Source organism: Macrobrachium rosenbergii, chromosome 52 (assembly GCF_040412425.1).
Source record: "Macrobrachium rosenbergii isolate ZJJX-2024 chromosome 52, ASM4041242v1, whole genome shotgun sequence".
NCBI lineage: Eukaryota > Metazoa > Arthropoda > Malacostraca > Decapoda > Palaemonidae > Macrobrachium > Macrobrachium rosenbergii.
In genome coordinates, this window is record NC_089792.1 from 36,950,075 (window position 1) to 36,976,336 (window position 26,262).

Consider the following 26,262-nt stretch of genomic DNA (forward strand, 5'->3'; position numbering starts at 1 on the left):
TCCCCGGCTTGGTAAGATAGGTTTCGTTGACACTAACTCGACTTTCTGTGTCATTTGCGTTTGGGATCTCGGTCATATGTTGTCCTGGACGATCTTTAGTTTCGTTGTTTTACTTTGTTTGGTTTTATGTGCGGTTTTGCTTCTCTGCTGGCCCGGGGCCTTCCACGTTTTCAAGGTAAGGTGCGTTTTATATTTTTATAATTGTGTTTTCTCGTCAGTATCGTATCTCCTGCAGAATAGAGAGTGGTTTTTTTAGTTTGGTTTATATATATATATATATTTTATATATATATATATAGTCTTGGTGCGCAGTGTACAAATGCTATCCAGCCTGACTTACAATTTGTTCTAGGTTCATATAGCCTACAGTATATGCTTGAGCAGTTGCATGTTTGTTTACAATATTTATTTTGAAGTCTAAAAGATTGAGCAGTTTCTCGTGTTGTGATGGACTGCAAGATTTTGTTGGAGAAGACGTGGATACTTGCAAGGCTTTGCATTTTATATTTCTCAAATATTTAGTTTGCGCTACTTAAACCATGACAGTCTTCGCATGAAAGTTTTGAGTTTGCGGGTTTTGTATCTTCAAGTATGGGTATATTCGATTTTTTTTTTAATTGCTACAGTAACTGTTTAGTAAGGTACTGTTGTAGGTTGGCCTTCAACATGGAATTTAAGACAGTTTCGAAGCCTGTTTATTACGAAGCTGAACTAGATTGCTTTGAGTGGTAATTCTATGCACTTTGGTTTTATACTTGTGGTTTTATACTAGCAGTCTTATGCAGTGCTGCGGATGTTTTCATTTTAACTTGATGCTGCGGTAGAGCACATCCTACGATGCAATAGGGTTTAAAGTTTCTTGATTATCGAGGCTTAACTCGACTACCATAACCTTTCTAGTATGGGTAGATTAAGTTTATTTCAACTTTAATTATTGTAGGTTTGAGTGATAAACTAGTCATAACACTTTAAAGTATTTATAAAACCTTGCTTGCTGCTCCTTGTTTTAGTATTTTAAGTCTTATCAGATGGCCCAGCTGATTGTAACCAATAGTCAACCTTTGCTTCTTTCCACTTGCTAGAACATTTTGAGCTTTAATATATGTCTTATTTCAGGTCAGGGTGTGACGTTAAATAAGCATGCCACAATTTTTTCAGATGTACCGATAGCTTATGACTGAACAGGATTTGAGTAAGTATTAATTTTTTTTTTTTTGGTATAGTGACTTGAGCAAACCCCCGAACATTTTTTAGTTTAGTTTTTCAGAATCAAAACTCGTAAGTTTTCATTCTAAGTTTAGGCTTTGTTTTAATGCGTTTGGTTTATTTTTTTCAGACTCAAAACCTTAGTTTTCAAATCTTGAAAGTTTTGAGTAATCTTATCTCTAAAATTGCAGTGGTTAAAATTTTTTTCCAGCTTTTGAACATTTCAATAAATTTTAGGATTTGTTTCAGCTTCAGAACTTTTAAATGTATTTAATTTTTAACTTTAATTAGTTTAGTTATGTTTTAGCATCAAAAGTGTGTGGAAGCTTGTTTGTGTGTGTGGAAGCTTTTTGTGTGTGGAAGCTTTTTGTGTGTGGAAGCTTTGTGTGTGTGGAAGCTTTGTGTGTGGAAGCTTGTGTGTGTGTGGAAGCTTTGTGTGTGTGGAAGCTTTGTGTGTGTGGAAGGTTGTAGACTTAAATCTATTTTTAAGTTATTGTATTTAAACTTTATTTAAACTTTTGCCTCATATTATTGTATTTAAACTTTATTTAAACTTATGCCTCATGTGGTTTGATCTTGTAATTTAATTTATTTTGTTTTCTTAGAATTGAAAGTTTAGTTAAGTCTCGATTCTGGAATTTTTAAGTTTTTGAACAGTAATAATTTTTATAGCTCTAGTAATTATTTCAGCTTCAAAAGATTAAGCTTTGCGTTCAGATTAAGCTTTGCGTTCAGATTAAGCTTTGCGTTCAGATTCAGATTAAACTTTGCGTTGCGTTCAGATTCAGATTAAGCTTTGTTGCATTCAGATTCAGATTCAGATTAAGCTTTGCGTCGCATTCAGATTATGATTAAGCTTTGCGTTGCATTCAGATTCTGATTAAGCTTTGTCGTTCAGATTCAGATTCTGATTGCGTTTTGATTCTTTGCGTTGCATTCAGATTCTGATTAAGCTTTGCGTCGCATTCAGATTCTGATTAAGCTTTGCGTCGCATTCAGATTCTGATTAAGCTTTGCGTCGCATTCAGATTCTGATTAAGCTTTGCGTCGCATTCAGATTCTGATTAAGCTTTGCGTTGCTTTCAGATTCAGATTAAGCTTTGCTGATTGCTTTCAGATTCAGATTAATTCAGATTCTGATTAAGCTTTGCGGTGCATTCAGATTCAGATTTCGTTGATTAAGCTTTGCGTTGCATCCAGATTCAGATTCAGATTCAGATTCAGATTAAGCTCTGCGTTGCATTCAGATTCAGATTAAGCTTTGCGTTGCTTTCAGATTCAGATTAAGCTCTGCGTTGCTTTCAGATTCAGATTAAGCTCTGCGTTGCTTTCAGATTCAGATTAAGCTCTGCGTTGCTTTCAGATTCAGATTAAGCTCTCGTTGCTTTCAGATTCAGATTAAGCTTTGCGTTGCTTTCAGATTCAGATTAAATTCGTTGCTTTCAGATTCAGATTAAGCTTTGCGTTGCTTTCAGATTCAGATTAAGCTTTTGCGTTTCAGATTCAGATTAAGCTTTGCGTTGCATTCAGATTCAGATTAAGCTTTTGCGTTGCATCCAGATTCAGATTAAGCTCGATTCAGATTCAGATTAAGCTGCGTTGCATTCAGATTCAGATTAAGCTGCGTTGCATTCAGATTCAGATTAAGCTGCGTTGCATTCAGATTGCTGCGTTGCATTCAGATTCAGATTAAGCTTTGCGTTGCATTCAGATTCAGATTAAGCTTTGCGTTGCATTCAGATTCAGATTAAGCTTTGCGTTGCATTCAGATTCAGATTAAGCTTTGCGTTGCATTCAGATTCAGATTAAGCTTTGCGTTGCATCCAGATTCAGATTAAGCTTTGCGTTGCATTCAGATTCAGATTCTTTGCGTTGCATTCAGATTCAGATTGCTTTGCGTTGCATTCAGATTCAGATTAAGCTGTGCGTTGCATTCAGATTCAGATTAAACTTTGCGTTGCATTCAGATTCAGATTAAGCTGCGTTGCATTCAGATTCAGATTAAGCTTTGCGTTGCATTCAGATTCAGATTCAGATTAAGATTCAGATTTAGCTTTGCGTTGCATTCAGATTCAGATTTAGCTTTGCGTTGCATTCAGATTCAGATTAAGCTGTGCGTTGCATTCAGATTCAGATTAAGCTTTGCGTTGCATTCAGATTCAGATTAAGCTGTTGCATTCAGATTCAGATTAAGCTGTGCGTTGCATTCAGATTCAGATTAAGCTGTGCGTTGCATTCAGATTCAGATTAAGCTGTGCGTTGCATTCAGATTCAGATTAAGCTTTGCGTTGCATTCAGATTCAGATTAAGCTTTGCGTTGCATTCAGATTCAGATTAAGCTTTGCGTTGCATTCAGATTCGTTGCATTCAGATTCAGATTAAGCTTTGCGTTGCATTCAGATTCAGATTAAGCTTTGCGTTGCATTCAGATTCAGATTAAGCTTTGCGTTGCATTCAGATTCAGATTAAGCTTTGCGTTGCATTCAGATTCAGATTAAGCTTTGCGTTGCATTCAGATTCAGATTAAGCTTTGTTGCATTGCATTCAGATTCAGATTCAGATTCAGATTGCTTTGCGTTGCATCAGATTCAGATTCAGATTGCATTCAGATTTTCTTTCCCACTTCCCAAGTCCACCTTTGCCGGGGTGGCTGTGCTGCCTGCCAGGCAAAGGTGGACTTGCTCGTTGTGCATGGTGACTTGGTCACCATGCACAACAGGAAGTTCATAAACAAGCATGGTGACTTTGTCACCATGCGCAACAAGAATTTCAAACAACCCAACTTCTAACTTAGGTTAGAACTGCAAGGTTGATAGTTTTCGTGTATCTAGGACTTAATGGGATGTTAGATATGGAACTTGAAATATAGGGTAGGATAGAATAGGGTTAGAGAACGTGCTAATTTTGTATGGATGTAGGGGTTAGGATAAAGGTAACAAACGCTCAAGTCTATCTCTTAAGGATGCTGGAGAATACTGAGGTAAAAAACGCTATAGCCAGACCTAGGGAGACATTTTTGCAAGTTAATAATAGCAGAGGGTATTACAGTACTTGAGCCCTTTGTTTGGTCATGAGATGTAAGTTTTGAATGTATTAGTGCACCTGAGAATAGGGTAGGGTAACTGTCTGACGTACTTTTGACTTTCATTCCCGTTAGTAAATAAGAACTAGACAGGTAATAGGTGGATCTTAAACTATTTTTAAGAGACCTAGGTTTTGAGATTTTAAAGAATTTTTCTGATACTGATGTCTTGGACTCTTCAGGTATTCTAGTAGGCACGTTAATAGTGGAAATTGTAATTCAAATTTGGGCAGTCTTGTTAACGTTCAGTCAACGCGCTCAACACTCCCCCCTCTTACTCTTAAAGCAAAGCTTTCATGTTAAGAAATACAGTTCAGATTGCATTGTACATTTTCATTGGCCCCTACCTTCATCCACCTTTCCTCCAGCGCCGAAGCTTGCTTCGGGAACCCCTTTCTTATTCTGAATTCCCCAACTTAATTTTTCGCTACTTGATGTGCAGTTTGTTTCCTTAAGATTGATACCAAAGGACGAAAATTGCCAGATAGCAGTGTTTGCATTGCTTGGCACCTTTCATAGTTATGCAGCACTAAAGTTAGATGCGGTTGTTTCAGTGTAAGATTGGTGCATTAAATGTTACCTTAAAGGATGTCACTCTCTATCCTGTTAATCTTTTTTGTAGTAACATATGGGATTGTTAATGTGAAAGTTGATGGTAGTTTGAAGTAACAATAATACTAATACATGGGATTGTTAATGGGAAAGTTTACTCATAACTCAGAATAGATTGCTGGGACTAACTGAACAGGATATTTTCACTTTAAGGGGGTGGGTTGTCATGGAAACTTTTATATTCTAAAACCAATCAATCTTTCCTTATGCACAGGCTCTTGGTGTAGCTGCAGCAGACCATAACATCAACATTAACACTAATGGAAAGCAGTGCTTTTCCTAATGACTGAATATCCTGTGACGGTTCGAAGCGTTCTAAACTCGGTAACCCTGACAACTAAAACTCAACTGGTAGACGCTGTGCATGTCTTGTGACGGTTCGAAGCGCACTAAATTCGGTTACCCAGACAACTTCAGTAGAACTCAAAACTACTAGACGCTATGCATATCCTGTGAAGATTCGAAGTGCCCCAAATTCGGTTAACCACACAACTAGTACTTGTAGATGCTACTTTGGATATGTTAGTCTTTACTTGTATGAAGACCATCACAATATATGTCTGTTTTTAGTTTGTTTATTTCTTTAACCCCAAAATGTCATGTGATGGGGTAGACTTTGTACTACCCCTTGAAAGACAAAATGTCCTATGAAATCATAAGAATGGTAGTTACTGATTGGTTAACAGAAGTAAGATGGGGAAATTGATATGAGAAATGAGGTTACAGAAGTAAGATGGGGAAATTGATATGAAAAATGAGGTAACTGAAATAATGGTTAGTTCTGAGATTATAGTTTATTAACCTCGAATCTTGGCATTTACTTCCAATAGTTCATGCAGATTTAAACTTCCTATTCAGCTAAGTGATATTGTATTTTGACCCCACTGATGACAGGAATAATAAATGTTAATTAAGATCACGTAATTTGTGATTGGAGATCGCATTCGGCTGAGAACACTTGTAAAGGTGACGTGAGCGATAATAGTTGGAAGTGAAAATTCACTGACAGATAACCGCAAAAAAATATTGAGAAATGAGGACCTCAAGATGGGTTGAATAGTGAAATTGTTTTTAGTTTAAAGTTTATAATTAGTTTGTAAAACAATTTAAACTTCCTAAGCAGTGATCAGTATTTGGTTTAAAATGGAGAAATTGTGATTTGTCCTGAGAACGATAATAGTTATTTGCATGAGATGCCTATTAACATTTTAAGTTCCTGAATAGTGACTGTCGATGTTTTAAAACAAGTTAACAACACTAAAATGGCTTTAGCGTTGGACTTCTATGTACAAGTTATCTGTTACTAAGTGCGTTGGCGATAGAAATGATAGGATTTTGATTTAATTGTTTAATTACTTGGTGGCCTTGTCTCTGGCTCTAAAGTTCTTTAATGTTAAAATTGCTCAAAGGATTTCGTGAGGATGGGGGCTGTGCTTCTGGTCCTTAGTTTTGCCAATTTCTTGGTAATACTTAGTTTCAGAATTGAGAGAGTAAACTGGGTTCGCTTTAGAATTGAGAGCGCCAGGACAAAAACTTAACGAAAATGGGTCTTCCTTTTATCCTGGCTACGATCCGCAAACTTCGGCTAGGTAAGGTTAGTCACGTAATTCTGGCTTTGCACTTCTGGTTTTTGTTTGTGCACCGCCACTGAAAAATTAAATATTGTCTACAAAAAGAAAAGTTAGAAAATATCAAGCACCTTTTTAGTGTGTTTCTTTCCCTCCATGGCCGAGTAATGATTAACATGCTGATAACTCAATCATTAACCAGCTAATTACTTATCCGCCAACCAATTAGTTTATTACCACGTGAAAATGTCCTATAGTGCTTCTGCATCTTTTTTCTTACTGGTTCGCCCAAATGATTGGTGCCAATTTGCAGGATTTTGATATTTTGTCGCCCAAACTATATAATAGTCTCCCAAATGATATATTGACTAATACCAAATTTGCCCAAATTCGCCCAAATGAAATGCACCCGATCACATTGTTATGGTGTACGGTAATAAAATCACACGAATAAGGTCTCAGAAAAAAGTCCTATTTTATGGCAAATTTTTGTGGTAAAAATCATTATAACAAAATATTGCGTAAACTTTTTGTATATTTTTTGTAAATGTTTTGATGTGTAAAACAAATTCAAAGTAAAGTAAAATCTTAGGATTAAATCTTAGGCTGCGTCCACACTATCGAGCTTTGTTCGACGAACTTTGTCCGATGTGACGTTAGCGGAGAAACAGCGAGCAAAGTCAGAACTTTGCCCGCTTCTGAACGTCACACCAGACACAGTCCGTCGAACAAAGCTCGATCTTGTGGATGCAGCCTTAGATGAATAATAATCATGAAAGCAAAAAATATTGCAATGAAATAATTGATAATTACTGCCAATGAAAGCTGATACCCTGCAATGCACCAAAACCAATGTTGATAAAATGGAAACATTTTTGTGGAAGAAACCTTATAAGTACGTCTGGAATAAAGCCACATGTACTGAAAGTATCAGTAAAGTATATTGTCATGTGAATGTTTTAATTTTCATTGTTTCAGGGATGTAGGTACACTGCAAAAGTAAACTACAGTTACTTATTATTCCTTTACTTGACCTGAGGGAGTTGAATGTTTTCTTATATTACATCGATGCAATGAACTGCATAAAGACAAAGGTTAAAATAAGAACGAGATTGTTTTTTAGGGCGGAAATGGTCGAATGTTTATCGATGTCCACTGAGAGTTTCAATCACTTAGAGGGGTCACCAAATATGCTCGCTACTGTTGTCATGTTCTGTTAGTCCGTTCTTGCAATGTCCTGTTGAACATGCAAGCAAAACCAAAAATTGATTTCACAAAGATAATCTATAGAACTGTTCCTTCTTTCGCTCTGTAACTAAACTTGATTTCCTATATCTATTTTCTTTCTGTGAACTAGAATCTCGTCTTGGTCGGGTGACTTCAACAACCAGCCCACTTTCGCCGATTTACATAAATACGTATTTTATGCTGCCTTCCTCGTAGATCAGATGGTACGGTGAAAAAAAAAAAAATAGGAAACGAAAGAGGGAGGGAATCGGGGAAAACGGGAGGAGGGAGAAAGTTTCAAATCAAAATATGATAATTTTTAACTTAAGAGAAACTCTTGATTTTAAAACGATGCAAATGAGGTTGTCCAAGTAACCCTGAAAATGTTGTGATAACGATTTGTGTTCTCATGTAGGTAAGAACGTTTTAAAAGCGGACAACCGACGGGGTTGTTCCCATAACCGTTCTACTAACTGACCGACCGAGTATGGAACAACGATGATTAACATTTGTGTATGAAAATATAAACAGCTGGAAGTGTAAGGTAGTTGGACAGGGCCTTAGAACATGCTTAGTATGTGAGAACGTAACCTGTTCAAGCCACAAAAAAAAAAAGTTCATGTCTACAGTTTTAACCACTCATCTCCAATGACCGAAGTTTTTCCCATCTACTAGGTCTCGCGCCTGCCATCTGTCGGAAGGTCATAACGAAAGTATTGAGTTACAATCGCTCATCATAATTAATCTAATTGCTGCTGAGGTTTGAACTTTAATAAAGTGTGGGTGTCTAATGCAGGATGGAGAGATGATTATAAAGGCAGCGTTTGAATGAGAATTTGCACCTACAAAAACTTATATCAAATATTTTTCTTTATCTCCTGTCTACAAGAAACCCTTCCTTGTTCATCCTCATCTTAGCTGTTGCATTCCAGTCTTGGATGAATTTCGTAAAATACAGAATACATTATCATAAAAATTGCAAAACAAATCCCCACACTAAACAGGTAAAAAGAGGAAAGAGTAAAAGGTCATTTCCAGCCATCTTAGAAAAAAAAAATCGGTGAGATTTGGAGCAACATCAACCCACGTTACCTCAGTCCCCGTGATTAAGCAGGAGGCCACAATGTTCCACCCGTTACTGTTTAACAGAGAACTTGCACAAATATTTATTTTCGTGACCAGGCACAAAGAAGGTCCTGTTTTCTTTCCAGTGGAAATTCACGTAGATAACATTCCTTAGAATGAAATGCTTTTAAGACTGTAACAAGGTCATATTTTTATCATCTTTTGGAATTGCTATCAAACTTTGCGCCAGGTACTCAGTATTTTTAACCCATTCGGAGTTAAACATTTTCTTGTGTGTAACGGCGTAACGAAATCGGAAGATATCAGTTTCTCATTAGAATAAAATAGGCATCTTGGTGTAAAGGCTGGTACCTAATGCAAAAAGAGACCAGAAAACAGGCTCGTGTTGTTGAGGCTGGAAATGAGAACATTACTATTGGCCTAATTCAGACAACGCAAAATTTTTCTTTTACCTCTTTGAACAACTCTTGAGATAATCGCTTTACTTATGGGCCATTTATTTATTAAACAAATTTTTCGTATCTGTTACTGATTGAATCGGGAACAATTGATGCATGGTAGTCGTTAATAGAAAAAAATTACATGATCTGGCATAAAAGCGGAAGACAACTCAATCCCTTAAGTTTCGAGCTTCAAGTCTCAGTTCATGAGAACTTTACTTTTTATGGTGAATTTACTGGAGTGATTCCAGCAACTTCCATTGTCTATAGTTTAAGGACCATATTTTCAGAAATGTTTCAAAAACTTAACGATCTTCAACGATCATTTAATGTGCGGTATCTGATGTGGTTGTGTAATAGACATTCTGTTATAAGGTCATTCTAAAATTAATATCCAACTCAATATTGGCTTGTACTGGTTAGCAAGTCTGCCTGATATTTTTGCACTAATGTCCTATACTTTTTCGTTCCTGACTTCTTCGCTGGAATATGGTTCTATTCCGCAGCACTCAAACTGATCCTTCCTAAAATCTTACAGGGTTTTTCAGAATTTTTGACCAAGATTACGAAATAACAAGAGATAGAACGACAAGGCAAGATGGTAATTAAAAAAAAAAAGTTCAATCATTCATATCTTCAAGTTAAACCTGCTAGTGAGAAGATGAAAATTACTGCTACGTTGTTCCATTTGCTCATTTCTGATAGCTCTTCCAGCCATTAACACATGGCTATCTTCGGACTACACGCTGCAACTACACTTAGACATATAGTTAAGTACATTACTCAGCCATATTTTGGAGTGTAGTTCCATTGTATATCTATAATAGTGATAGTCACGAGTTAATGGCTGAAACAGCCTAAGCATTTTGGATAAATGAACAGTATAGCAGTAATTTTCATCTTTACTTTCAAAGTATTATCTTGAGGATAAGGTAAAGGAAAATGGTAAAGTGTTGTCTTAAATATATATATATATATATATATATATATATATATATATATATATATATATATATATATATATATATATATATATATATATATATATATATATATATATATATTATATATGTATGAATTATATGCTAATTAAATGCATACAAAGAGCGATGAAATTACATTTCTTCATATAAATATTCCACTTGAGCTGATATTATTATATCCTCTGCAGGTGACGGCAGCCAATGGTAATATTACTGTTCCGGTAACAGAGCGGGAGGCCGAAGTCCCGCAGTCGTTCGTTCAAACTAGGTTTTTCTGGACGGTTCGATCTCTGAAACTTTGGTAATTGATTATACTGATAACAAGTACCAAGAATAACAACAAACAAGTATTTTTGTGAACTCAGTATGAAATGTTAATCGTTATGTATATGCCAATATTTCGGAATGACCTAATATTTGATTCTATGAGCCACTAAAATCATATTTGCGATGGTAGAGAAATGATGCTTACCAAGACGAAAAGAAAGAAAATGATAAAACCTTGTGTATGGTGAGTCTTCTATCTAAAAGTTAACCGGAAAAGGATGTTTAACGTTGTATTCAGCCTTGGTCTTTGACCGAACAGTCAAAGAAGACCTTTAATTTAAATTACTTGTGATACGGAAATGAACACTCATTCAAAATGAACACTTATTCAAAATGAACTTACAAAGCACGAGAAACTATTTTCCCTGGTAGAGACTTCTCCAAAAGCATTTACCGATAATCTCAGAAATGAAAACTGTTATTGTCTGATGTCATGAGCGCCCTTGACATCGACGAGAAATATAAACCGAAGAGTAACGACAGACAGAGTCTTGTCTCTCGTGAAAGAAAAAAATGATGAATTTGGCGTAGTTTCTTAACCAAAATGTTAGACGGATTTTCCGTAATGGTTATTACTCGAAATTGGCTAGTGATATGATATTTTGTTTCTAAGATGATTTTCTTGGTTCTATAAATTAGAACAGCATTTTCTTTTATGTCCAAGAATATCAAGAGTGTCGCTGTAATAAGCTGAACTTTCATTTACATTGATATTAAATCTTGCGTCGTAAGCATTACAAAACAGACAAGAAACAAGAGAGGAAATATGGATGAACGCAGTCAGGACGTCGTCTAGGTCAGTGAACCCTCAGTAAGTGATACTCTAGAGACTACCACTCCAACTCATTGTCGTAGGGAAAGACCCTCCTGCAAGCAGCCAAGATGTCTCCAGAACGGTGATGCTCTGCTCTACTTACCTGGATATCACCTGGGCCTAACGGAGAAGAGTCATTTTACCCAGAAAAGAACATTACATTGCAGCAGCAGACAGTAATCAAAGGAAACTCCTAAACTTCGGGTTCTTGACCATCTGCAGTTCATTTTAACCTGTGTACCGTTGCTCGCCGGTACACTGAGAAGAAGGTGCCACATAGTGTAAAAATAATTCACGCAAACAAAAATATTATCTTTGACTCCTTGAATGCTCGCCTCCATGAAACTGGGTGAAACAATACAAAATCATATTAATTTCTATACGATTTCAACTGTCTAATAAAGAGATTGTGTAAAAAAAAAAAGATCATCCGAATCATTGCTACGGAAGATCGTCTCCGATCTTCCCACACAACACAACGTCGCGGTAACGGCTCTCTGAGCAAGGCAGTTCAACGCCATCTTCCAAGAGAAGAGGATTAACTTGTTCTTCTTTTGCACACATCAGAGGAAACGTGAGTCGATCAGACAAGAAAGTTAATATTTTGTATAGGAAACTAGTTAGGAATATCTCTATCTGTCATTACATACGTATTATACGCGTTTATTGAGAATTCTCATCTCATTACAAATTTTATCTTTGATATTCATATTAATGGAAATATTTAATATTTTCGGATAGATCTGTCAAACAACAGAAAATACTGCGAGTAATAAATATTAGTTTATAATTTGAATTAATCTTTGATATTCATATTAATGGAATTATTTAATATTTTCGGATAGATCTGTCAAATAACAGAAAATACTGCGAGTAATAAATATTAGATTTGAATTAATCTTTGATATTCATATTAATGGAATTATTTAAAATAGATCCAAATAACAGAAAATCTGTAATAAGTATTGATCATTTGAATTTGCAAATTACGCAGATGCCAATGTTTTTAACTGTTGTTCAGGAATCTGGATATGTTCCGGAACATACCAGTGATGTACTTCGATATCCATGGATAAGGGTTACTTGATTACTTTGCATTATATATAATATATATATATATATATATATATATATATATATATATATATATATTCAGGAAAAGCTGTGAAGACTTTTGCTTCGGGGTTGATAACTCCAAGTTATCCTAACAACGATAGAAGGTGCATATCGAAGTACATCACTGGTATGTTCCGGAACATATCCATGCAAAGTAATCAAGTACGTATCGAAATATTCGTCAGACTCCTGAACATTAAAAAACTGGATTGCAACAGTTGATCATATATATATATATATATATATATATATATATATATATATATATATATATATATATATATATATATATATATATATATATATATATATGTATATATATATATATATATATATGTGTGTGTGTGTGTGTATGTATGTGTGTGCTTTGTGTCTGTGTGTGTGTTAAATCTATGAAAATTACTTTTTCCATCCGAAACTGGTTTTCGTTCCTTTATTTTGTACTCTAAATTTACACAAGCATCTTTTGCTTATATATAAATTAATTTGAAACAGTCATATTGATTCTCATCCCAGGAAACAGACATTCGTGGTTGCTGGGGCAAACATGATGTTTAAATCGTGAGTAGTTAAATGTGCCACGGTGTTTATACACTACAGTACCATCCACTGATTCGTAAAATGTCCGATGTCTATATATCAAAAAATAGTTACAGGCTATTCATAATATATTTTTGAATATAAAGGCATAATGATAATTAGTACAGTGACTGCGAACATCCACACGTTTTCAGGAAATGAAGGTATCTGATGAAAACCGACTTATTTCAGAACAATAGATTCTTCAGTGTGTATGAGTAGCCAAAAGCGCACACTCACACACAAACACACACACACACACACACACACACACACACACACATATATATATATATATATATATACACATATATATAATATGTGTGTGTGTATGTGTGTGTGTGTGTGTGTGTGTGTGTGAGTGCGTGTATGTGTGTATGTGTACGTGTGGGCGTTGATGTTGCGATGTGTCGCTGTGAGAGACGAATAACATTTGTTGAAAAGTTACATTTCATTATACCTTTATGTAATCATACTACCCTCTCTCTCTCTCTCTCCGGATTTTGAGTTTTATGGTGAATGTTATGTAAAAGACGAATATTCCCTAGAAATTAACACTAGAATTATAACAAGGGTAGTTTATTAATAATGAAACAACTGTTACTATTACAGCCATTGTCAAAAAACAAACCAGAGATAAAAAAAAATGTGTATGAATTTAAACGATGTAGTTGAGAGCTTCACTTAAAATTGAAGACTCGGACACAGTAAGAAAAAAAAAGCGAAATGAACAAGACAAGTCGGAAAAAATCCAGAAAGCGATGAAAAAAAACTGGGTGTGTCCCTGGGGTCAGCAACCCCCTTCTGGACGATCGCTCGAACAGGTGGTAACTTGGGACGCCGTTGGAATTCAAGGACATCTTTCGTTCGCGTGCGAGCTTGTGTGTGTATGTGTGTGCGCGCGTGTGAATGGGAACGAACTGTGTGTGTGTGTGTTGTGTGTATGTGAGTGCTCGAGTTCCTGCTTAGGGCTACTGCATACAAAACGTACGTCTTTCGGGCATAAATATATTGGGTTTGGAATTAGAATACTTATAAATGCTTATGTATCTGCGCTTTATATCTGTCACTGTTGTATGTACACGGTGTTTCGAAATTAGAGGCCCCCCCGTCCCTCAACAGCATAAACTAAAATTGATATGGACAAAAACAAAAGTAATTCAGAACAGGTTTTTATTTAAGTTTCTCTCTGAGTATTTAATATTTTGTGTGGCCTCCATCTGCCTGTACCACAGCCTGCATTCTTGAGGGGTATGGTTTCAGCAAATCGCAAAAAAGCTGAGACTCAAACTCCATTTCCCTGAGCACTTCAGTCACCTCTCTTCACAGGTCGTCGAGGCTTGGTATACCATCATAGTTCACTGTGCACTCTTCAGCACGATCCTTTAAGATACTACCAATGTTTTCATACACATTAAGGTCAGGGGAGCTACCTGGAAATTCACTTGACGAGAAGAAATCTATACCACTGTTTCAGAACAGCTCCTGTGTCTGAAGAGCCTTGAAACATGGCGCCTTATCATGCAAAAATGTGACTTCTTCAACAGATAACACATTTTCAGGATCTTTGAAAGGAAATACTCCACCAGTAAGCACAGTTTCGAGAAGAATTCGCCATACCATTACTGATCCACATTAACTGTTTGGCTGTGAAACAAAGAAAAGTTCAGGAAATTTCACAACTTGGCGATAGCGCACATCATCACTGATATCCACCTTTGCAGCCCAAATGATGTCATTTTTATGATTTGGCTTCCTGACTGTGTAAATGAAGAATTCATCTGATGCGACAACATGGAGAAAGTCAGCTTCATTCCAATCTTTAAGAAATGAACCACAAAACCATGCACGGTCTTCTCTCTGTTGCTGAGTGATGTTGGGCTTGCTGATAACATGAAATGGCTTGATACCAGATTTTTTCAACTCACAATATACAGCACTATAACTTCTCTTCTTTCCCCTTTTTGTTTCTAGTTCAAGCGCCAATTTATGTAAAGACTTTCTTGGTTTACCCACTGCCTCAGCTATGATGTCTTTTGACTCATGAGAAAGGACTTCAGGCCTTCCAAGATTCTCACTCTTTTTGCGATGACAGTCATATGGATTTTTGTTCCAGTTTCTTTTAACAAAGGATTCATCTCTTTTAATGTATTTAGCTATCCAGGAACGTGAAATGAAGGATGCGCCAGCATCCCTGGCTTCTCTGAAGGTTATAGCCTGGATTTGGTCAATCCGTCTGATTTACTCCGAGTTGTTAGCCATGGCTGTATCTAACTCCGTCACTCAGTCTGAAAATACCAGAAATGTAAAATGAAAAATAGCTTAATAGAAACTTAAAATAATGTACTTGGAGATAGGCTATAGCAGAAAACTTCATAACTTTCCATTTGTTCTGTGGAGAGGGGCTCTAATTTTGAAACACCTGGTACATATAAACAATATATATATATATATATATATATATATATATATATATATATATATATATATATATATATATATATATATATATATATATATATATATATATATATATATATATATATATATATATATATATATATATATATATATATATATATATATTTGTATAATATGAATATATAAATATTGTATATATTTTATATTCTCAATATATATATATAGAAATTTCTTTTAATATCAATATATATATACTTATATAAATACTTATAATATATATATATATTATAAATATATTAGGCAAAGGGTTAAACTGTATGGCTTTTCCAAATTCTCGATATTGAGCCAGAAATTTCTTTTAATATAAAATTCACTGTACTTTGGGAAAGACTTACAAGAAAAGGGACTTATAAATGAGAAGGCAAATGGCCCAGATCGACTGTATGGTCACTGTATATAAGCCAAAGGCCCACGATCGAATCCTGGCCGTGGCAAATGCATTTATCAGTTATAAATCCCCTTTGGTGTAAGATATTCCCAAGGTGTAGTGAATACGATTTCTAACTATATTTAGGGCTCTGTTTCTGTGTGTATGTCTGTATGTATATATATATATATATATATATATATATATATATATATATATATATATGTATATATATATATATATATATATATATATATATATATATATATATATATATACATATATATATATATCTATATACACACAGACACACACATACACATACACACACATATATATAAATATATATGCTGTATATATATATACAGTATATATATATGTATATATACATGCATATGAATATATTTATACATGTATATATATAGTAGATACTGTATATATATGTGTGTGTGTGTGTGTGAACATACATCCAATTACTTATTTATATGTAAGACAATTTTTTTTTTAAATTCTTTCCTCCCCAAGTATACATTAGCATTCTGGGTATGCTTAACATCAATTTATTCTGGAATGTCATCGTTCACTCATTTAGACATGGTGAAACATTTGCACGACGACAGAGTATAATTGTTATAAGAGGAACTTAGGGGCAAGAACCACGCGTACGCAAGTCAGGAGAGCTTGACTGCCCGCACACTGGAATCCCGTCTGACAAGGTAAATAGCGGACCGTATGGTGTGATACAGAGAGGTCTTTGACTGTCTCTTTCGGTAACAAATAGTTCTGAAGACATCGTTTATTGTTAATATTATTAAAGGATTGTATAGGAATATATATATATATATATATATATATATATATATATATATATATATATATATATATATATATATATATATATATAGTAAATATAGGTATATGTAAAGTTTTTGCCTTCCAGTTATTGGAAGTTATCTGAGATGAGGTCCTTGTTCCATTAGTAATTAGGTTATATCCAGTCAGCCTTGGCCGGGAACCGAACCTGGAATTTCCGGCATTTTTAATCCATGAGCTGCAGGAATAAAATAGTTATGCACACACTCACATATATATATATATATATATATATATATATATATATATATATATATATATATATATATATATGCTTTTTCCTGTGGCCTTGGATATTTATATATATATATATATATATATATATATATATATATATATATATATATATATATATATATATATGAAAGAAGATGTGCATAACGAAATATATATTATATTCTCGCAGCTCATGGATTAAAATGCCGGAAATTCCAGGTTCGATTCCCGGCCAAGGCTGACTGGTTATGACCTAATTATTAATGGAGCAAGGACCTCATCTTAGATAACTTCTATAACTGGAAGGCAAAACTTTATATATATATATATATATATATATATATATATATATATATATATATATATATATATATATATATTTATATATGTATATATATGTATATATGTTTGTATGCATGTATATATATCTGTTTGAGTGTTCTGCCCAGTTCAGAATGTCTATTTTCCCATGTTGAGCTCTCTCTTTATTTGTTCCTACGTTGGTTTTCTGTTGACAAAATTGTTCACAGGATGAATAGTCATATATATTTATTTTCGTAGTTGCGAAATTCCTCCTTTATTGCACTGAAGGACCAAGAAAAATTGAAAGAAAATTTTCCAGTGAGTTCATTATAATTTTGCTTCGTCATTTTCCGCATCCATGGAAATGAAATTTCCGAAAAGAATGACGTGTTGGAGGAGGAAGTAAATAAAATCCTTGCACGCCATACCGTCTCCCAAAGTTCATCCACTGAGGCCAGGCAGAACCGGTATTTACGGTTTGGGAGGAGCGGTGTCGAAAATGACTCAGGGTCAGGTTACTGTGTCGAGAAAAAGACCGAAAGAACAGGCTCCTTTGCTCTTTCTTCTAACAGGACTCGTGAGCGGGACCAAAACGACAATTCTCTTCCTGTACTTTGCATTTTCGATGTTCATATTCATGCTTTCAGTTTTCCACTATTCATAACCAAACCAACCTGTCGACCTTCACTCACTAGACAATCCAACACACTCTGCATCTTTTCTGGTCCCTCGCAGATAGAAAAACCATATCATCAGCATAATCCAAGTCAAGAAGTTTGACATTTTCTCCCCAGAGTGTACCTGCATCCGTTTCTCTTCTAACCCTTCTCATAACGTAATCCACGACCAATACAAACAACAGAGGCGACAGAATGCCACCCTGAATCACACCAGACTGAACTTCAAATGGATCACTCAAACAACCATCAACCATCACTTTACAAGATGTGCCTCATGCGTGTTCATGATAACCGCCACAAACGCGTCCGGTATTCCAGAATGCCTCATGATTTTTCCATATCCCTGACTGGTATATCCTTACGCTTACCAGCACTGCCCATCAGCTCTTCAATTGCTTTATGTGCTATCCTTTGACTCTGACCATCATTTTTATTAATTATTCAGTTTCCACAACCTTTTCAATAACAGATCTTCTTTTATCTCTCTCACTTAGTCTTCTAACATCTGAATCCAAAACTCAAGTATTTAGTTCTTGCGAATTCAAAATCTTCATCATTAACAAAATGCATCTCACTCCTCAATTTTGTTTCACCTCTCTTTTTGATCATACCCCATGTGTCCTCAGACATCCACATCTTTTTAAGAAAGAAGATTAAAGATCTTAATCGAAACATGAAAAAAGAAGGGAATTGTATGCTCACTATAACAGCAGGCGGGTACTCTCACGCCCTTCCCTTTCAAATTTTTTAATTTTTTCCACTCTCTATCAGGCCGGAAACTGGTTCTATTTTATTCCCCATCCTAGCCTAAGCCAGGGTTAATAGAGTACTGGCCCAAGCAATAGCAACGAAAGGCTCCCAGACAGAGGCGAATGAAAGAGAATAAGAGCAGTTAATGGGGATCCTGGCTACTGATGTCTTACTGGCTGGAATTTCAGTCCATCGTTCTGGCAAACTAACCACTTCAGGCTTTATTTCATTGCAAGTTTTGCCTATAACTTGAGAGAATCGTGTAACTGGCGTTTCGTTTCTAGGTGGACACACGAAAAATCCATAGGTTTTATGGAATTCTGTGGTTTTGGCTTCGTGCTCATAAGCTTCAGAATGGACATTGTTCTGTGTGTTTTATTCTGTGTTTTACTTAACTGAAACAGTTTTTTTTGTTCTACGGTGGAAAGGAGACGAGTGTCCTCAAAACTGTCTACGAATACACACTTCATAAAAATGAAATTTTTACAGATATGGGTAAACCCAAGAGACCCCTTTTTCAAGTTCTGTTGACGGAGATATCCCGGTTTATTCCGATGAAAGCTGTCATGAGAGGTGTTTCCTGTTCATCTTTTCGTTCGTCCTGTATTTTTCCCCCTCAGTGTACTGTTTGTTATCTTGTCTCTGTTGATGAGGTTGCTGAGCCCTTACCCTTTTCTGAACCCCACCTGTTGCTAACTTTCCATTCACAACTAGGTCAACTTGTGGGCGGCAGGCTAGTTGAGCATAACATATTGGCGATGCTTGTCCGTTGACCTACCGCCGATCTACGATAACCACTTGTACATAAAAGTGCGTACTGAAACCCAGATCCTCGTACGGGCTTCATATTCCATGAAAATCACACAGCCCGAGACGAATGATAAGCGGCAACTGCGTAAAATCAGGGTGTGACGAGGAAGCTCTGGGTTGGGCGGAGGGGAGGGGTGTTGGGCTGGCTGCTGGCTGGCGGCCGATTTTGAAGCTTGCAAAAGTAACTGTACAGAGAGAGCTGAGCATAACGTTTCCCTGCTCGGCAGTTACCACACTATAGCTGCTATCCGCCCTCTAGTGTTCCTTCCCCAACGTCCTTACTTTATGCGTTTGTCTTTATTCTTAAAGTTTTATACACACATATATATATGTGTGTATACTGTATATTAATATACATACATACATATATATATATATATATATATATATACATATATATACATGTATATATATATATGTATGTATGTATGTATGTATGTATGTATGTGCCATACCCATTAACAAGAGGAGGGTTTAGAGAAAAAAGAAATTGTACTGGATCACGTTTCAACTTTTGATTTTCAGTTCATATTGATGATTAATTATATTTTGTCTATATATAGATATTGAATGACTAAATCTATACTTTCAAGTAATCCAGGTCTTTTCGCCTGACGGTAATATGAAAATGGTAAAAATTTAATAGCTGTTCCTTACATTCTGATCGACTTCCCTGTTCAAGTCTATAACTCTCCTTCGACGCTCTCCTCCTCGTCCCGTTATCCCCCCAAGAGTAGTTCGTATATTAGCTCATTTTTGTTTTAAATCTCCGAATAGGCGAATTTCTTTTATATTACTTTCAAAAGCATATCATGTGTCCCAAGTATGGAAATCACACTTAAAATTAATCCTTCTGTTCAGATCTCAAAGTCAACCTCACTCCTTCAGTTTCAGCGTAAACCCCTTCCTATATTTCCCAAGTTTCATAGACACTCCCAGTTCTCGAAGTCTCGAAAGTGAACCTCTTACTATTAAGTCTTAAAAGTCATTCTCACTCCACAAGGTCCCAGTCTTCACTCCAAAGTTCCTCCTCTTGCAGAAATTGCTCATTTCCTCCTCACCGAAAGCCTGGAAGTGATCCATCCCTGCCCCCAACCCCATCTCCAACAAGGCCTCGGCTCCCCTCACCCCTCTCCAAAATGGGCGTCAACGACCCTGCGGCCCATCGTGGATCATTCCTTCCCTTTAGAACTTCCTGTCGAGAAAGATTGTTTACGGAACCAGAGATCGCCTTCTCAGGCGGATTCGGTTTCTTTTTCGCTTTGCATTTTTTTTTTTTTTTTTTACTGTTATTGTTACCCGCGTTAAAACTATCATAATCATTTTTGTTATCAATGGTGTTGTTACTCTTTAGAAGTTATTTTTTATTAGTATCATCGTCATCAGCAGTGGCAACAGTATTAGCGGTAAGAGAAATATTAGCATTGATTTTCAATAAGTTATACAGATGAATTGGCTCAATTGAAGAAGCGGACTTACTGTACCATTTGCTCCCACACTCCCAAATGAATGATGAACTCAGTGTGGAAATTATATTTACATACTCTCAGTTCCACAATATTTTTACCATTAATATTATTGTCCAGTCTGATTCCATTCCGTGTTTGTTATCACTGTAGAGATTGAGGGATGTTAGAAACTAGATAACGACGCAGGTGATTTTCAAAAGGAAAATCGAATCCAAAATAGGTTTGTGCTCCTCTGATTAATTGTAAATTGTTTATTGCGGGTTTACATGAATAATCATGAACATACGTGTATTCATCAGCAAGAAAGGGAATTAATCAATTTAACAAAATAATTTACTGGTGAAGATTTTTGCTTACCTCCTTAACACCAACTGCTGATTTTGTCTGTCTCCATGCACGTAGTTTTGACCAGTTCAGTTGCTTTACTACAGGCGAAGTTGAGCTGCCCCGTCGATGGGGTGAAGTGAAAGGTTTGGCAATGTTTTATACGCAGACCATATATAAATATATATAATTCATCTCTCCCTCTATATGGATATATACCGATACGTTTAGGGCATACCTTTTCTCTTAGACAATTTTCTTTAAAACCAGGCATATATATTATATTATATATATATATATATATATATAAGTTTTTACAGAGATATATATATATATATATATATATATATATATATATATATATAGAGAGAGAGAGAGAGAGAGAGAGAGAGAGAAAGTTAAGTATATCTTAGTTTAACCAGACCACTGAGCTGATTAACAGCTCTCCTAGGGCTGCCCCGAAGGATTAGATTTATTTTACGTGGCTAAGAACAACTGGTTACCTGGCAACGGGACCTACAGCTTATTGTGGAATCCGAACCACATCATGACGAGAAATGAATTTCTATCACCAGAAATAAATTCCTCTAATTCTTCATTGGCCGGTCGGAGAGTCGAAGTGAGAGAGAGCTGAGAGAGAGTAGCGTGCTGAGAGCGAGAGTTAGAGAGAGAGAGAGGCAATAGTATCATTTTTATTCTACTTAGAATGTTTCTCTCCTTATCAGTACGGCTATTTTACATATCATTGATTCCAATGACGAGAGGTTCATTATTCTCAAGATGATTTTTCCCCATTTTTCAGCCATTTTTATTCCTTCATCCTTCATCTGAATGACTTTTTCTTTTTTTTTTTTTTTTTTAGCTGCTTCCATGCCATTTTTGTCCTACAGTACCTACTCTCCCCGTCTCTCATTTTCCAATTTAAGAATGATATTCCCCCAGCTTGAATTGCAATGTTAGATTGGTCCGTCCGTCAGTGGGTAACGACAACTATGGATGTCAGACACCGTTTGCATGTCATCTCCGTTGCCAACTATGGGTGTATGAGCCGTATTTTCATTTGCTAAAATCTCAACGTGAGTTCTGGCCAGTATGGGGTGGCCAACCGTCAGAGAATTCCAGACTTGCGTTGAGGGAAAGGCCGGCGGGAACCAGCCTCTTTCTTTCCATACCTTACCTTACAGACCTTACAGTTCGTTCAGGTTGGCCCAGGAGGTCCCTCAGTGTGAGGCACCTATGTTTGTCTACCAGAGAATTACTAATGCATCTTCCGGTATATTTTGCATCTTCCGGTATATTTTGCATCTTCCAATCTTGGATGGTCCGGGATGCATCTTAGATATTTGTCGAGCTTATTCTTAAACACATCTACGCTCACTCCTGATATGTTCCTCAGATGAGCTGGTAACGCACTGAATAATCGCTGCATTATCGATGCTGGTGCGTAGTGGATTAATGTCCTATGTGCTTTCCTTAGTTTTCCTGGTATAGTTTTGGGCACTATTAATCTACCTCTGCTTGGCTAAACAACGGACGAACAGTGTCGCTCTTTTGAGAGGAAAAAGCGGGGTCTGAATGATGATAAAACAAACTACGATTTTGTGTATGCGCGTGTAGTGAAGTATACTGTATATACGGCTCTTGGACATAGGAACTAAACTTTTAATTCGTGAATACAGATAAATATAATTGTGTTTTGTTATTTCTACGGAATGCCGCCTATTTACCTTATGCTCGTCAATGTATATGTGTAATTTGTACCACTTCCTTTTGTGCATGTGCTGTGTATATAAATCCTACTTGCTTGAAGTAATGCTTGTCAAAATACGCATTCTTGTCAGATTTTATATATGACAAAGTAGATTTTCACTAATATCAAGACAATTCAGTAGGTAAATTATATTTTCATTAGCATGAGATTTCAATATCTGACCAACTAACTTCTTTTTACATACTTTCATTAACCTTAACTTCTGCATCCGTCCGTTTGTTTGGGTCAAAACTGGTATATAACTAAATTTTCGACCTGTTCCTTTTCATCCGATGGGCTTGCAATTTTGCATGGTTACTCAATCCCGGTGACAGTACAGCCTTATATGATCAGTAGGTCAGCAGTGACCTCTCCCAGTATCTCAGAATTTGTACGAAACTCTTCGGATTTTTCACACCTTCTTTGGCTCGACAGGATAATATGTTCATTTCCTTTAGCTACAATTATAAATTGGTTGCAGTTTCTGTCAAAGCTAAAAAGTATAAAGTAACAAAATAAAAAAAAAATTAAAACACGCTTTTATTTAAATGCACTAAAAAGTAAAAAATATTTTTTGAGACACGCCAGGGTTTTCTTACAATTAATCATATCTGCAAAATTAAAAAGCGTGGGCGCCAAGCATGGAAGGAAATGCTACAAGAAATTAAGACATTTTTATTTTTGTAGATATGATTAATTGTTAAAGGAAATAATGGTGTCTCAAAAAATTATTTTTTACATTTAGTGCATTTTAATAAAAGCGTGTTTTCAATTTTTTTTTTTTACTGTTTTTTATTCGTTAAGTGTTGTCAGCATTCCCAGAAGTCAGGAAACAGTCTTATTCGTAACGACAACCTGCTGTATTCCACTGTAAACAAGATTATAAGGATAATAATGAATTGCACTTTGAATACGAAGACGATAATCATTCTACGGAACCTTTTCCTCTCACTACAACTTAAGCAAGCATTACTGTTTTAACTGCAACTCGTTTTGCTACGCAGATTATTATTATTATTATTATTATTTCCAGGCAGATCTTGGGGCCTTGAACTATGGCAGCTGTTGGCGTCCCTCTAGCCCCTGTAATGGGTTCCCCGGCCTTTGGTCCAGTTATCCCCGACTTCGACGACAGGCCTCTTTTATCCAGGAAGCGTCGAATGAACTTCTACGACCTGGCCAACCTCTTGGACAGCGATGGAAATCTGCAAAATGAAATGCTCGTGTTTGCTTTTGCGGCTACCATGCTTTCAACCATTCCAGTCCTTCTCGGGAACGAATTTGACGTCAATGTAGGCCTCCGGAAGAGGAGAGACATTCCAGAGGAACCTGATGTTCACCCGTACATGGCCTATTCCCCACCTGCTGACGATGCCCGTCCTGATTTCTACACCAGTTACACCTATGAGAAGATCATGACGACGCCGGTAGCAAAGAATGATGGCGTGATCCATTCGCACAGCGATGAGTCTGGTAGTATTAAAAAAGACTTGGCGAAAACACAATTCCAGGATACTGCAGTGGCTGAGGACGATATGGGTCATCTTCTGCGAGAACTATTGGAGTGGTCTCAAGAGAAGGTGAAGAACAAGCCCCTTTTACCCGTCCTTGTCAACTTGGCTCTAGATAGATATCATGGCTACAGCAATCCAGCTGACAAACTGGTCAAAACAGCCTACAAGAAATGGAGGAATTTCACTTGGTAATTTAGAATCATACGAACTGTGATCCGAGCCAAAAGAATGAACAAATTTGATGACTGATTATGGAAATTCTGCAGAGTTTTCTTCATAAGTTTTCAGTTGTTTAGGATGCCTGCTTGGCACACCTGAACAAAACTGGGTAATTTTCATGGGAATTCTGTGACACTAACAAAGAATAGACAAGCCTTTTTTAACCCATCAATGGGAGCATGTCTATATCTTCATTGCTGCTTAAGAATTCTCTGCACAGTATATAGTACTCTGATACCGTTTTGATAATCTGGGCATTCTTCCCCATCAGTTATTTGTGTATTTTGTTATTTGTGGCTTGCTCTGTTGGGTGTCTCCAGTTTGTAATTATTCATACTACCAGTTGTCAGTTTTATGACTTACTGTATTATCACACGTCTATGTTATGGTTGACTCTGCTGCCAAGTATCAGTTGGTTTCAAGAAAAGTCAATGTCTTGTTATGGTGGAAATTATCAGATAAACAGTTGACTTCCAGTCAATATTAGCGTCAATCTAATGGCTAAATGTGATGGAAAAAATGTTTTTTTAGGTTTATTTTTCAGTTAGCCATCAATGTGATGTTTTACCTGTTCTCTTAACTATAACGCCTCAAATCTTCAAACCAGGGACAACTCTTACATCAAAGATGATTATTTTATAGGTGCCTTGTGAGTGGCGTCCTTAATAAAATATAACCACTCGTTCATTTCTGCATTGTGGACACAACTGCAGTTAGGAGGTCGTTGATAATAATACCCATGACATGTATTCATCCTGTCCATTCCACGTTATTTATTCCAGTTACTTCATGGCCTTTGCTCATATGGAATCTCTCAGGAAAATGTTGAAACTTCATATAAAGTTATCCTTGATGTCAGTCTTTTCGTAACCTTATATTTCTTTATTATTTCCAAGAAATTAATTTATAATGGGTTTCATTACTTTAGTAATGAGGTACAACTTGACAAAATTCCATCCAGTAATTCTGAGACTGAAAATTTGGTAAAATATGAAGATCAGTTACAAAATCTTGCAGGAGTCTAGGATATGAAATCTGAAATGAAGAAGAAAACAGATCTTGTTCATCATCAATCTAAAATTTATGTAAAATATTAGATGTCCTACTAAGGAAGACCTAAAACACAATTACAGAAACAGCTGTTTAAGGTACTGCTTTAACCAAATGTTCCTGAATGATTCAAATCAATTAATTGTTCGAAGTGCTAGGGACCACAGCGAACCAAGACTTCTTCCTGGCGAAACATCGTAACAAAGCAGTGCTATGCCTAGACTAAATTCCCGGATGAGGTGTTATCCAGCAGAGATCAAAAAGATGTTTCAACTTGTTAACCTGTGAACGAAAAGCGACCCTTCCCTCTAACAGAATAAAACTTGGGTTACAAAGTTGAAAGTCCACAACGGATATATAATGTTCGCACAGAAGACGACTTCTAGATAAAGAGTGATTTTGACCTTGGTTGATGC

At 36.1% G+C, this 26,262-nt stretch overlaps 1 protein-coding gene across 3 annotated transcripts; it reads left to right on the top strand.

The window, feature by feature from the left end:
- The first annotated feature begins 63 nt into the window (after positions 1-63).
- Positions 64-25,649, top strand: LOC136833814 (uncharacterized). Of its 3 annotated transcripts, none has more exons than XR_010851595.1 (3): positions 64-175; positions 1,117-1,192; positions 5,115-5,238. XR_010851595.1 is itself a non-coding variant. In XM_067096093.1 (3 exons), the coding sequence occupies exon 3, from the start codon at positions 24,119-24,121 to the stop codon at positions 24,767-24,769; it is 651 nt and encodes a 216-aa protein (XP_066952194.1). In that variant the 5' UTR covers positions 64-175; positions 1,117-1,192; positions 24,097-24,118; the 3' UTR covers positions 24,770-25,649. The 3 variants fall into 3 exon arrangements, 2 of the variants coding, with proteins under 2 accessions (XP_066952194.1, XP_066952193.1); XM_067096093.1 differs by lacking the exon at positions 5,115-5,238 and adding an exon at positions 24,097-25,649; XM_067096092.1 differs by lacking the exons at positions 64-175; positions 1,117-1,192; positions 5,115-5,238 and adding exons at positions 11,783-11,919; positions 24,097-24,909.
- Positions 25,650-26,262: the final 613 nt, after the last annotated feature.

Bases quoted from the DNA above. Each gene is read 5' to 3' on its own strand.
- LOC136833814 (XM_067096093.1), top strand. From the start codon at position 24,119: ATGGCAGCTGTTGGCGTCCCTCTAGCCCCTGTAATGGGTTCCCCGGCC.